Below are 15,376 nucleotides of genomic sequence, written 5' to 3' on the forward strand. Positions count from 1 at the left end.
ACCATAGCCTGGCTGGAAGAACTTTTATTTGATTCTGATGACAAGTTTTTAGTGTAGCTGTTGCTGTGCAATCCACCCGCCCCAAGATCAGGTAGCCAGTAGGTGGCACACTTAGGACTGGCTCCTGACTCATAGCTATGCCCCTGCCTCTGGTTCCCACACTTTCTCAGACGTGTGTTCTCATCCCTGCCCGATGCCTACGACCAGGCTGTTGATCCTTGAGAGCCCCTTATTCTAACCCCTCTGCTTGCAGGGATACCCACGTGTGTATCCTTGTCCGTGCACCAATGCTGGTCCCAGGATGTGGCTTCTTTAGGATCCTCAACTTCAATCACCAAGACTAACTCCTCTGCTGTCAATAATTGCTAGGACTCTTTATTTCATGCTAACCCTCATATTGTTCACTTTTTTTTATATCCATACACTTCAAATATACACATTTTTATAGGATGACCTTTTGTTTTGAGACTGGGGTTCTCAATTTGGTATGCAAATTCACAGGATGTCTCCAGAATTGGCTGCACAGGGTTAGTTCCTTTCTGTCCAGTGAACCTTAGTTAGCAGCATTTACTTGAACAAGAGGCCGCCTAACTTTCTCCCGACAGCCACATCATTATTAAGTCAACACAGAAGTAGTGATTGTTGTAGGAAAGCCGGGCTCTTTAGGACTCAAAGGGCAAGCGCTAACAAGAGCGTCAGAGTTTGACATGCGCTCTGTGGAGGTGCAACAGACTTCCCAACACTGTCAGTCCCTTGGCCAAGACCCCGCTGTGCAGCCGCTGGGACACGAGGTCTTAATTCAGAGCATCCAGCTGGAGACAGAGGAGGTAGACGAATCACACCCAGCCTTCCTCACGCTTGTTGTGTCCTCTTCAGAGAGAAAAACGTCAAGAGGCTCGTTTTAGTGGAGTCTAATCATAAAATTTTCTAAAATGTTCTCTTCCTCAAATCTGGTTGCTGTTATGTATTATGCAGAATTGCAAAGTAATTGGTAGCACGTGGACGGTGCCTGCAGGAGTCACAACGTGGGCCGTTGCCTGCAGGGGATCCCCACTTGCCAGCCTCGTTTGCCTCCGCACGACTTTTGATAAGCCTCTGCTTGATAGAGCCAAATATTTATTTATGACATATGGCCTCCCACTGATGCACTGTAACCACAGAGAGACTCTGTATCATTGCCAGAAATCAACTGTATTAGTATTATGTGGGGGAGAAAAAAGGCATGTATTTGATTTAAAGTTCATGTAAATTCCAGAAGTATTTTCGTGTCTGCAAACTCTGAAAGCTCCTATGAAAATATCCTAAATCTATCTCTGATTTTGTTTGATGTGGACTTTTCTCTTGCATCTTTATGTTTGGAGACCTAGCTCGTATTTGGCAAACATCAGGAGGGTACGGCAGGACAATATTGCATTCTTTCAAATGCTCCGCCCTGAGGGGTTTTATGGATGGGCAAGGACAACCCAGGTTCCCCACAGCAGTCGGCGGGACTGGAGTTAGAAGATGTACGTGTGCTTTACTCTAGAGGATATGGAAAGCAAGTGTAATGCAGTCATTCCGTAACAAGTTCAATTGGAAACAGTCTTTATAGCTTACAGTTGGATTAATCATACTTGGGAGATTATTAGCAATGTTCCTGAAGTTAGCCTAAAAATGTTGTTTCTGAGAGGATCAATGGTTAAGTCATCTCATCAGAAAGGTCGTAGTTCGAGAGCCATTTGCTTAAGACTGTTCTCCCCTGGTATAATCTGGAATCCAGGAAAGGTGCAATACTGTCCAAACACTTCTCCTTCACACTAGAACAGCCGCATTTTCAAATGTGGACATTGCAAGAATGAGGAAATCACTGTTTGGAGAATATATGAGTACTCCTCAGCACTACATTACCATATGGCCCAGAAAGTCCATAACTGCCTATGTGTCTGTACATATATACACTCTAGAATAACTTACAGAGTGGCCTAGCTAACCTTACTATGCTGAGTAGGTGCCATATGCTACACACAATTCCTTTTTTGAAGATGTTATCCAAAATAAGATAAATGAATTATTATTAACATATATATGTATGTGTGTATGAATATATGTATGTTCAAAGAACTGAAAGCAAACATTCAAACAAAAAGTGCTTATACATGTTCATAGAAGTACTATTGTTCATCACAACCAACAGGTAGAAATAGCCAATTTCCATCAGCAGATAAATGGGTATCAAAATGTATATATCTACACAATGTAGTACATCCACACAATGGGATAGTATTTGCCCTTAAAAAAAGAAAGAGAACTGTAAATGGATGCTGTGTGCTGATTCCCGGCCACCCAGACCCAAATAATCACACAGAAACTATATTAATTACAACACTGTTTGGCCGATGGCTCGGGCATATTCCTAGCTAACTCTTACATCTTAAATTAACCCATTTCTATTAATCTATGTAACACCACATGGCAGTGGCCTACTGGTAAGGTTCTGGTATCTTTCTCCTTAAACAGCTACATGGTGTCTGTCTAACTCTGCCTTCTTTCTCTCCGCATTCAGTTTAGTTTTTCCTGTCTAGCTCTATTCTGCTCTGCCATAGGTCAAAATTGCTTCTTTATTAACCAATGGTAATAAAGCATATTCATAACATATGGAGGGGAATCCCACATCAGAATAGGTTGATAGGTGCTTCTATATGGATGACTTTGAAGACAAATGTTAAATGAAGAAGCAGTACTCAAAAGGCCAGTTGGTATCGATTCCCTTTATATAAAATATCCAGAATAAGCAAATCTCCAGAGAAAAAAATTCAGATCTGTGACTGCCAAGAGCTAGGGGGAGGTGTGAGAATGAGTAATAATTATTTAATGTGTATAAAAGAAACTCCACTCCATTTCTACTTTCACAAGTAGGGCATAATGAATCTGATAATTTTCAAAATGTTTCTCTTTAAAAGTCAGATTAAATCTGAGACAATAAATTCTTGGTGAGTTAGCAATATGACTCCACAGATTTACATGTCCCTGTATTATATAGAGCTTAATGTACCTCATCATGGTGTGCGCCCTGATTGGTTCAAATCCTGGCTCAGAGTGATACAGGGTTAAAAAATTTGAACAATTTTTTTTCTGGTTCCCTGAACGTCATTCATATTTCTACACATAATCAATCTATTTATCTATCGATCCATAGTGTACAAGGTCATGAGGAGAACAAGGTGATCTCAGCAGCTCTCTAAACTTTCTAATACACTGAGTCCTCACTTTTAGGAGAAATGGTGACATCTACACCAGTCAGCTTTTAATTGCTATGATAAATGCCAGTAGGAACTAACAGAAGGAAAAACTTTCTGGCTCATGGTTTCCAAGGTTCAGTCTATGATAACCTGGCTCTGTGGCTTCTACCTGATGTAATATAGAATATCCTGGTAGCTAAATGTGTGAAAGAGAAAGATGCTCTGCTTGTGGCAACTGGGTGAGCAGAGGAAGCAGCGGGGGACACAGCAGGTGACAGCTAGTGTCCAGATGTCAACCCACCAGGGGAATGATTCTCCAACGGAGGGGAATCCCATCCAGGAGGGCCTGTGGGACCACCGACACTGGAAACTGTTGCTCCTGTCTGCAATTTTGCATGTGCAAAATTATGGTGTGTCTCCAATACCTGCACTGTAGTTGTAATCTCATATGATGTGCATATGTAATCTCATGATTGTATCTCAATCTCATGGGCACATATATCCGTGGATGGTCAGGAAGATGACTTTTCATTAAGTGGTATCATTTTGATATATAGAAAATATACTAGGATGTGCTTCATAACAAGACCTATTGTCCCATGAGGACTATAAGACACTTAGAAGCAGGCTTTGTTCCTTTTACTCAAACTACAGACAGTTAGCTCATTTTTATCTCAGAGCACGTTCAAACTAGACTAAATGTTTCTGTAAATAAATCATAAGTTAAAAACTTTACAGATATTCGCAAGTCAGAGTTACAGATGTCTAACAAAGGTTATTAACACAAAGCCACCTTTAAAAATCATGCCAATTCTTCACTTGCCAAGTCTGGCTGGTAAAGACCTATGTCTCACAGCTTGTCTCACTGGGCCCTGTGCCCCCAGCCTCTGGTCACAGTCTAACACCAGAAATCTTGAAACTTTCTGTTGCCATGGTAAACGCCTCTGTCATTACTGTTACTCACGGAATGTGTGACCAATGAGATGTAACTCTTGGAGCCTTTTTTCTTACTGCCTCAAGCCTCCTGTGCAATGTGTATTTAAGCTAGGTGAACAAAGAAGCAAGGAAAAATTGCAACAGAGAATTGAAACTAAAGAGAATTCAAGATAATTAGAGCAAGGAAAATTAGAGTCGCAGAACAATAAATAAAATGACCCTCAGATCTTGTGTGAGGTTATTATAGAAATTTTTAATCCTCACTCCTGAGAAGTCTTCTCTGTCGTATCCTGGGTAGTGGCTTGGAAACTGGGCTTCCAGGCCACTAAAGATGAGGGAGTGAATGGAGGCTGGGTAATTATATATATATATGTATGTATATATATATATATGTGTGTGTGTGTATGTATGTATATATGTATGTGTGTGTGTATATATAAATATATATATTCATATTCCAGGGTGTGCTACTACTACCAAATATGTGCTACTACTACCAAATATATATCCTAGATCCTCCCAATAATGCCATCATATTATGAGTCTATTAATGGATTAATCCACTGATGGAGCGAGCCTCTTCATGACGAGTCACCCTCATCCTCAAAGTACACCAGTTGGCAACCAAGCTTCTAACATAAGAGACGTTGGGTAACATTTAAAATTCCAGCAATAATACCTTTCATCTGATAGGGTTGAAAAAATGAAATAGAATCCAGCATGTAAAAATGTGGAAGTCAATCCATGGTCGCCGTTACCGTCTAGGACTCTTACTGTGCTGGCACATACAATCTCAACCTATACTTACAACGTCCGTTCCTCCATTCATTCTTGAGTGCATAAATGTATGATTCTTCACTGTTTCAGCCCCATATCACCCTCCCACCACTTTTTTGTCCTTAAGGAATGATCTCATTGAATCTACAGTTAATTGATTGTCACGTTGAGATTGCCTCTCAAACCAAACCAGGTCAGAGCACAGGAGCCTACATTTCTGACGGGAGTTTATTGGAAGCTATCTTTATGACTCACGCACAACCAAAAGGACAGCATCAACAGTTGGCGGCTCACTACCCACTGCTGGTAGATTCTGCATGTCCTCTATTGACTCATTCGTTTATCCTCTGAAATTGCTGCTTCAATGTTTCCAGTGAGGTGACTATGGCTTGGTTACATGCAGAGCTTTGTATTAGCTTCATGGCTTCCATTTCTCTAGAAGTTGCTTGATCTTTTCATCATTGCATGGTATTTAAAAGAAGATAAAAGTTGACAGAATACAACCTGTTTAAACCGTATTCATTTAAACATATTTCCACCTACATACACTTAAAATATGGACCCTCCATGAAATGGATCCACTCCAAAATATAGAGTTGTTCGGCATCATTAGCTCGCCATCTGAAAACTCAAGAACTGTTCCTAAAGGTGCTTGTGTGTTGGGTCATAAAGTGTAACTAATGTTTAATGCTCTATTATTTCTAGATACCGTGAAAAGTTGTGTGGCGAAGCTGTTCTTTACCTGTTCCTTAAAGGGTCAGTACTGCCTGTACAGCAGGTCCAGCTTCACCCTCATCAGTCAAGCCCCCCAGCCATGGATCCAGACCATGTTTCTCTTCCAACAGGTGTGTATGATTCATGCTCACTGGGCTCCTGAATGAGCCGCTAGGATGTGTGGTAACAATCGTATTTATTGCATTATTAATAATTTCGCCAAAAATGGTGTGTAGATAACAGCACATTTGCATTCATTCTTAGGATATATTTTTTTCCTTTAAAAAGATACTGGATCATTAATCAGCAAGTCAAACCTATTCTCATCTTACATGCCTTCACTTTAACAGAGAAGTGGGAGGGAAGGGGAAGGGAAGAAGGGGTGGACACCACAGTACAGCATTTGCCTGCATCATGCAAGCCTTAGGCTCGACCCTCCGAACTGAAGTTTTAAGAAAACTACTTCATATTGAGGGGCGGTAAAAGTAGTTATTTGGGAGGATGCCTACCATCGGTAGAGTAGGTCTTTACCTTCTTCTAAAATCCAGTTCATTTCAGTGTACGCATATCAGTTTTGACATTGTTAAAATTCTGAAATCCACTTTCTCCTGGTGAATTTCTGTACACAGAAGAAATTACACAAAGAAAAATTTTCAACTTAACGATAAAGAATTTTATGACAAACATGGCAACATGAAAAGAGATTCTTATTTAGAAATGCTTCCTAGAAATATTAAATTTACACTTAAAATGTAAATGTAGATTGTGAGATGTCAGTACCAGACAAGATCTTAAACATCATTTTTATTGATTAAGGAAACTGAAGGACAGAACTCAGACCACTGGATCTCTAATACAGTGATCTTTTCATTGTTGCCTGTGTGTTGTAGAGGATTAAAGATGTGTTACATTTGTTCATGCTGTGGAACATTTATTTAATGACGTGAAGATGTGTTGCATTCTTTTATGTTGCATTTGTTTAACTCCCTGAAGCTGTGTTACTTTGCCTGCCTAAAACACCTGATTGGTCTAAGAAAGAGCTGAACAGCTAAGAGCTAAGCAGGAGAAAGGATAGGTGGAGCTGGCAGGCAGAGAGAATAAACAGGAAGAGAAATCTGGGAGGAGAAGATCTAAGAGGAAGAGGAGGAGGAAGACTCCAGGGGCCAGCCACCCAGCTATACAGCAAGCCACAGAGTAAGAAGTAAAGAAAAGAATGCAAACTAGAGATAAAAGCCAAGAGGCAAAAAGTTGACAGTATAAATTAAGCTAGAAAAGCTGGCTAGAAATAAACCAAGCTAAGACCAGGCATTTCTAAGTAAGAATAGGCTTCCATGTATTTATTTGACAGCTGGGTGCCAGGCCCCCCAAAGAGTCAAAGAGTAAAAAATGACCAACTCCTGTGTTTTGAAAACAAAATGGGAAATCTTTGTTTTCCCATGGGTGGGAAGAAGTTGAAAATGCAGGATCTGAATCTTATGATTGAAAATTAAGCCAAATGATTCGACCATATAATTACTTCAGTTAATAAAATACGTCTATAATACTACCTACAAAAGTCATCTGGGGTGGTGAGGTAGCACTGGTGACCCGAGTTTAATTCATTGAATCCACGTGGATGAAGACCAACTTCTGCAAGTTTTCTTTTGTTATGCACATCTGTATAACAAAATATGTGCGTACCCATACACATGCACACACATAAATAGTAAATAATCTTTTTAATTTAATAAAATATTTGAAAATTACATGTGGACAATACCTTTCGTAGACATCATAGATTATCAAATAGAAAGCCCACAGCCCAATATAGGTATCTTTTCAAATTATTGGCCAGCGAGGTCTCAAAGACTCCTAAACATTACAAGCTATTGCTATTACTTGTGTTTTCTCTAAAACAATGATTTTTAATCTTTCTCATGCTGTGACCCTTTAGTTCAGTTCCTCATGTTGGGGTGACCTTCAACCATAAAATTATTCTTGTTGTTACTTCATAACTGTAGCTTTTCTACTGTTATGAATCACAATGCAAATATTTTGAGTGAAAGAGGTTTGTCAAAGGGGCTGCAACCCACATGTTGAGAACAGCATGCTCTAGCATATCATAAGACTGCACAGCTAAAGACATCATACACTCAATGCAAGAATATGGAGAAATCGAGCTGGTACCAACTCGGAGACTGTCCCTACTGGTTAGCTTTCACAGTGCTGAAAGACAGTATACGTGTCACCTGGGGGAAAATCATCATCAACCTTACCCAACTAAGTTCTGCAAGCTACAGCCTACAAAGATTACACACTGCTGTAGTAGTGGCACAAATACCGGAGCAACCAAACACCTTCTGATTGGATTTAGGGCCCACTGCACAAGATGGAACTCATGCCTGGCATCGTTAGCAGGGTCAAGAACCCACAGTTCAGTAAAGAACAGCCTCTCAGGGAGAAAAGTACTATGAGTTTTCTGCTAAAGTGGCAGAAACTGTCTCTTAATGATTTATTGTGATACCAATAGAATGGTGTATTGTAGTGAGGGTCTGCGGGCAGGCCTGCTTTTCGCCTCACCAGGCTCCCACACGGCTAGCTTAGTCCCAGAAATAACAACACACAAATTGTATTAATTTAAGCACTGCCTGGCCCATTATCTCTAGAGAGTTAGTTACTGACTAACTCTCATATCTTGATATTAGCCCATTTCTAATAATCTGTGTAGCACCACGAGGTGGTGGCTTACCGGAAAGTGTATCCCCAAGTCCTTATCAAAGAAGCTTCTTTTTACAGTAGATGACAACTAACAGCTAACACCGAGACTCACAATTGACCAACATGCAAAACATGAGCCTGAAAGGCCCAGCCCTAAATGGGACATTTATATCTGCACTGGGTGGCTTTGTGTGTCAACTTGATACAAGCTATAGTGTCATCAAAGAGAAGGAGCCTCGGTTGAGCAAAGGCCTCCATGAGACCCAGCTGTCAGACACTTTGTCATTTAGTGATCAATGGGGAAGGGTCCAGCATGGTGGGTGGTGCCATCCCTGGGCTGCTGGTCCTGGGTTCTCTAAGAAGAAGGCTGAGCAAGCCATGGGAAGCAGACCAGTAAGCAGCTCCCCTCCATGACTTTGGCATCAGCTCCTGCCTTCAGGATCCTTCCCTGGTTCAGTTCCAGTCCTGACTTCCTTCAGTGATGAAGTGTAAGCCAAATACAACTTTCCTCCCCAACTTTTGCATTTTGTTCATGGTATTTTGTCCAACAATAGAAACCCTAACTAAGACAATATTATACTTCCTCCCAAAGCCAGTATCATCATGGAAGAGAGGGTGGAGTGATTTTAAGAGCCAGATGTCATAAATGATCACAGCAAAACAGTGTTTTCCAGACACAACATAGCATCTGCACATCAATTCATGGAGGTTGCAACAGTTTTCTCAAGATCAGGCAAGACAAAATCACAACACAGAGGATAAAGATGGTCACAAAGCCTCACTCCTAGCTGAGAAGCTATTGGCAATTGATGGATGCTTTGAGAGAATTAGTTAGCTTTCCTTGGATGCAGCCCCTGAGAGACTGTGTTCAAATAAAACTTTACAAAAAGAGAAAAAAAACATACTTAATAACATCTTGCAAAGAACAGCTCAGACTTTGGTGTGACCAAATTGCATATAAACATAAAAAATAACATTCATTTTTTGGAATAATAATATTCATTTTTTACACTCATTTTTTTTCAAATATTTTTTATCAGTGATTTTCTGTTTGGCTCCATGCTTGGCTTTGTTCTTAACTTTCTGAAAACACACCAAGAAAACTTTTTTTTCACTCTTCCAATCTTGTTTTATTGACTGTCTGATTCTTTCTCCTCCTCTTTAAGGATATTCACCAGAAAGTTTCTCTTTGTAATGTTTTCTTTGAGCCTATTCTACTGCAGTGCTTTCTCTTTGTTCATACCTATGATTTATGCCTGGCCTGGGGCAAAGCCACAACACAACTTCCATTTATTTAGTAATTACAAACCCTTCACTGGTCTTGCACACTTGGCCAGCTCTCGATGTCAGGTCAACTTCCCACATTCATGGAGTTCTCAGACTCAGATCCAGTCCTCCTTAGAATAATGACCCATTAAATCAAGCCCCTTCTTCTTGAAACAAAAATCCATGTACTGTATGATTCTGACAACAATCAGAAAAATCCAGGGTGTGTGCACAAAGTAAATTTCAGTCAGTGGCTGGCTCATAAACTTTGAAAATCTCTCAGGTGGAATAGAGAGATGACTCAGTGGTTAAAAACACTGACTGTTCCTCCAGAGGACCCCAATTCAGTTCCCAGCATCCACAAGGCAGTTCACAACTGTCTGTAACTCCAGTCCCAGAGAATCCAGCACCATCACAGAGACATGCATGCAGGCAAAACGCCAATGTACATAAAATAAAAATAAATAAATCATTTAAAAAGTTAATACATTTTTTAAAAAGTTTTTAAAAAATCTGTCAGTCACTAACTTGGCGTCCATGATTCTCTCCTTTCCACAGTCAGCATTAAGAGGCCACTCGCTCGCGCATTTTGATAGCATTCATGAGATTTTCCTGAAAAAAATACTTAGGATTTCTCACTGAGTAGCAAGTTGTGTGCACAGACAGTCTTAAAAGTCTCAGTCATTGTCATGAAATAGAATTTATAAGCCAATCTCATTACTGTACCCTACCTCATAATACCAAGTAACATGGCATTGTATGTGAATAAATTACATTTATGTCACTTATTAGGGTTCTATATGTTTTTTACAAAATTCTTCTCTTCAACTGATTTGGCTTTTTATATCCATAAATGGAACATCTCAATATATCAAATTGAGATTACCAGTTACATCATAGAGTAGGAAACGTGTGAGCATACATTTAACATGCCCATAGAAAAGCTGATTCTTACTGACTGTACTGAATTCTATTTAAATGTCTTTTTTAAATGTAGTGTCTCATTGACAGCACAAAGAAGTTAAAGCTTAATAATATTCATCCATTTCACACTTTCGAATGAAGAATGTTTTATTTGTCTCATACTCATTCAGAATGTTCATATTGCATAATTATATAATGAACTCTTTAATCACTTTTTGATCTCTATTCTTCCTAGTCCCACTCTATATATAGACTCTTGTGAACTCTGGTTTTAATGTGATGCCTTCATTCTCAGATCTTTGCTAAATCCAATATGAATATTTATATTTACCACGTTCCAATTAAGAAATGCTATTGGGAAATCATTAAGATAGCATTATATTACAAGATTTAGGCACATATACAGTCAAGAACATAAAACTTTATTAATTAAAATTTTCTTTTAGAAACTCAGAAGTATGACCTAAATCATAGAACTATTCTTCAGTATAGATTTCTGGTGTATTACTTAATTATGTCATGTTCACATTCAAGGCAGCCTACATAGTACTCTCTTTTGAGATTGTACCATTGGGTCAAGAAGTGATGTGATGTCTCCATCCTTCTGCCCATTCAGAGCCTGCTTCCTGAGCCCCTGTCCATTCAGAGTGGGTCTGTGCAGTTCCTCAAAGCCCTGTGGGAGAAGACACAGGCCAGAGGAACCCACAGCTTCGAAGACGCCATGACAGAGTCCACATTTCTGCAGCAAAAGGTCGGTGCTTTTTCTCCTCACACATGTTATTTTAAACCAAGATTCAACATTGTCTTTAAACGGTTTGCATTTTTTCTTAACAGTTCAATTTCCCTTCTTTGTTTCTCTTCTCGTATTAAAGAGTGACCTTTGGAATTTAGTCTTGTTGTGCAGACTTGTCACCCTAGCACTCAGGAAGCTGAAGCAGGATTACAAGTTCAAGGCCAAGCTGGGGGATATAGTGAGGCCTTGTGTCAATAATAGCAATCACCCTCATGGTGAGCAGGCAGCTGTACCAGAAAATGATCATGGGGCAGAACAGAACTGGCCTTTGGCTAGAGGGAAAGTGTGGTACAAAGACTCCGGTGAGTTCAGTTTCCTGTGGGAAAAGCCATGGGGCTGTGTGGAGCAGAGAATGATTGCTGACAGCCAGACCAAAGACAGGAACCGTACTTGGAAGGCTGGGTTGATTTGGGGTTGATGAAGGTGCCATGGTCCCACACCACCATGGTTTGAGGTCATCTGGACAACACATTCAAATCTCCAAATGTCATCAACCCTATTTAATGCGATGAACAGGTGGGGCATTGAAGAGTTGATTAAGTCATGGAGTAAAACCTTTGGAAATGCCGTCAATGGCTTTGTAGAAGGAGGGAGAAGAAGAACCAGCCAAGCCCATCTCTCCTTCAGCCGTCCATGGAGGAAACAGAGTTCAGTGTGAATGGAGAGCAGTGGCCAAGCTCTTACACACATCACAACTTCCAGGGCCTTGGGTTTAGGTGGCCTGTCTTCGGGACTGTAAGAAAGAAACTCTGCAAATGTCTCGGCCTCGGGTATTTTGTTAACACCAGCAGATTAAGACAGGAAGGGTGCCATGTTTGTGAATTTTGGTGGTTAAAATGCTAGTGTGAAGAAAGGGATGACTTTGGTATGGGTTGTGGAGTCACAAGTTAGCACTTGATATCATTATAATAGACTGGGTCACTCAAGAGCCAGTGCACGTGCAAATAGAGATGGCTGCTGGGAGCTGCTCTGGCCAAGACCAGCGTTCCACAATAAACCCTGTCTAGATCCAAGGACTCTGATTATTGTTTTGATTTTTAAAAATTCCCAGTGGTAAGTATTGGATGAAGTGGGAAATTCAGAGTTTCTGATATATTTGATCAGGCCTCATTCTATATTGTCTCTGACCTCATTTTACTGATTTCTCTTTTAAAAATTGTACATTTTCATAGAGTATTATGGGATGTTGAAATAGATGTATCTCTTATATATATTCAAATCAGGATAAATATCTCAATTTCAAGCATTTGGTTGTTTGGTGAAAAAAATCAAACTCTGTTATTACAGTTCTTTGAAATATATATATATATATATTATATGTATTATATTATATATATTATATAATTATAATATATATATATATTAATTGTTACTATCTATAATCATTTCATTGTACAACAGAATACCATGTCTGTCTCTTGTCTCTCTTGTCTTGGTACCATCTGACCAACCTTTTCCCCTCTCTCCCTTTACTCATTTTGTTTATGAGACAAGAAATAAGCATGTCAGTATTAAGAAACGTCAAACAAGAGCTTAGGAAGTGTCTCATTGGATAAGGGCTCTTGCTCTGCAAACAAGAAGGCCTAAGTTCAAATCCCCAGCACCTACGTTTTTCTAAAGGCAAGGCTTCATGTGCTTATAATCCTAGCACTAGGACCCTGGGATGCAGGAACAGGAAGCAGATCCTCAGAGCTTGCCGGCAGCCAGCCTAGCAGAAACAGTAAGGGGTTCCGTGAGGGATCCTGTCTCTGGAATGAAACAGAAGGCAAGAGAGGAAGACAACGATGTTCTCCTCTGGCTGCGCGCGCACACACACACACACTTGCGCGCGCGCGCACACACACACACACTTGCGCACACGCACACACAATGCATGTACACAATAAGGAAGTACAAACAAGTGACACATTGTGAAAATGTCTCTTACAGGAAGAACAGCAACAGGATGAGAACCGTAACTAATCAGAATTGTTGTTTATAAGAGTTTGTAGAAAGCCGAGGAATATTCAACTTATGTTTCCCTGTCCTTTGGCCTTGTTTTAAGAACATGATGCTTGGTATTAAAAGAAAAAGGAAATCCCACAATCACGTCAGCAGAAAGTTAATGGAATTCTTTGCATGTTTCTCCCAAGTTTTCAATTGTTATATTATGCTTAAAAATTGCATCAGATTCTTATAAAAATTTTAAGCATTAGCTATTTTAACTGGAAACAACAAGAAAATTAAAACTTGGCATCTACTTCAAGTACTGAGAGATTAAAAAATAACTTGGCAATCAGTTTCATACTTGCTATTACTGTTATTCGTATTCTTACTTTGTGCCAATAAATATCTCTTCAGGGAAAACGTAACTGTAAAGCCAATTTTCGGAAATGTCCTGAGTTTCATAATTTCGTTTATTCATGCGAACAGAAAAATGTTGGTGTCTGGGATGAGCATTGTGTGGCAAAATTTCTGTCCCAAAATTTCTCAATCAGACTTCCTTGCTACGGTCTTTTATGAAGAGTTCTCCATATTGAGTTCAAAATAGCTGAGACTCTGTGGGGACTTCTTTATGTCCACAGTATGTCCCAGAATACACACACATACCACATGCACACACACACACACACACACACACACACACACACCCCACATACACATGCATACACACATACATACCCCACATGCATATACATACACACACTTGTACACGCACCCCACATGCACATATATACACACACACCTACCAAATCCATGCACACACATACACACATGTTGTATACACACTCATACATATATGCACAGTGGTATGAAAGTGATGGCGTTTGTCTCTCTGTGTCTGAACTTTCACTTCAGTCTAGAGAATTCAGGCTCTCAAGAGAAGCGGGTGCTTGGGAGACACATCTGAGAGAATGCTTAGGGATCCAGACTATGACTCTGTAGTGTTTTTAAATAGAAACTTGGGATTTTAGTACCAAAGACTGTCACTAAGAGTCATTAAACTAAGACCATGTATAATGATGTATACATGTTATCCTGCCACTTACCCAGAGCCTGAGACAATAGCAAGTATCTGAGAGCAGAAATTTCCTCAAATCTACCATTTTATTTCCATGGTCATACAGCATTTGGCCCAAACAGTACAAGTCCATTGAGTAAAGAAATACAGTCATGTTCAAATGTTAAAATTGGAAGCCAAGGAACCTGTTGGAAGTCAGTGGCAGAACGAGAGCTAGACTGTACACTATGGTGACATCAGGGCCATCACCAATGCATCTGGTTCTTCTCTCATCTGGACACAGGCAAGCATCATGTTCCTGAAGCACAGCTTGGCCTTGAGACTTGCCTCAACCCATGAAACACGAGAGGAGTTCTATGCTGCCCCAGTCCTAGGCCGTGTGTGAGTGTCTGTGTTTTCTCTCTTCTCCGACCATGGTGACTAGAAACAATTGCTGATACCGGACTGACAGAATGTGGAAACAGCCTGGAATTCTGAGCTCCCACATCAGGGACTGCAGCTCTGAGAAGGTAGCTGACCCCATCACTTGTGCTGCAGGAGAAAGGACCAACATTTTGTTCTACCAAAAACTGAAATTTCATATTGGTTAGAGCCACATTCCGTATCTTTCTTTCTCGACACACATACCTGGGTAGCATGTCCTGGGGTTAAAGCTTGCCTTTGCAATTCATTGAGGCCTTTGTCTCTGTACCCCAGTTTCCTTGTGTTGCTCTCCCAAATCCCCCACTGCTGCCTCTCTCCCTTCTTCCCTCCTCCTTCCTCTCTCCTCCTGTTTCCCCCCCCCCTCTTATTCTATCCCTGTCCCTGTCACTCTCCCCCTATACAACACAATTCAAATCTGCCTTCAATGAACTGAGAAAAATTGAGTGGAGACAAAAAGATGAATTTCAAGGACAATCTCTTACAATTTAATCAGACCAAAATTATCAGAGGGCCTTCGCCATATTTTTGTAGATTTTCAACGTGAAATTCAATGCATTTATCATTTGCAAACTCTTGCCAATCTCACAGAAGAATTGAAGTGTGACATCTTTATTTAATCTTATACTT

At 40.2% G+C, this 15,376-nt stretch overlaps 1 protein-coding gene across 2 annotated transcripts in view; it reads left to right on the top strand.

Annotated features, from left to right (window-relative positions):
- Nucleotides 1–15,376, top strand: part of Veph1 (ventricular zone expressed PH domain containing 1) — a 205,613-nt gene that overhangs the window by 136,086 nt on the left and 54,151 nt on the right. For both annotated transcript variants that reach the window (XM_085682474.2, XM_048424730.3), the window contains exons 10-11: nt 5,637–5,776; nt 11,149–11,283. In XM_085682474.2, the coding sequence (XP_085538600.2) occupies nt 5,637–5,776; nt 11,149–11,283 (275 nt within the window). The remainder of the gene's footprint in view (nt 1–5,636; nt 5,777–11,148; nt 11,284–15,376) is intronic.

The sequence above is a fragment of the Myodes glareolus genome, chromosome 20 (assembly GCF_982192425.1).
Source record: "Myodes glareolus chromosome 20, mMyoGla1.1, whole genome shotgun sequence".
Classification (NCBI taxonomy): Eukaryota; Metazoa; Chordata; class Mammalia; order Rodentia; family Cricetidae; genus Myodes; species Myodes glareolus.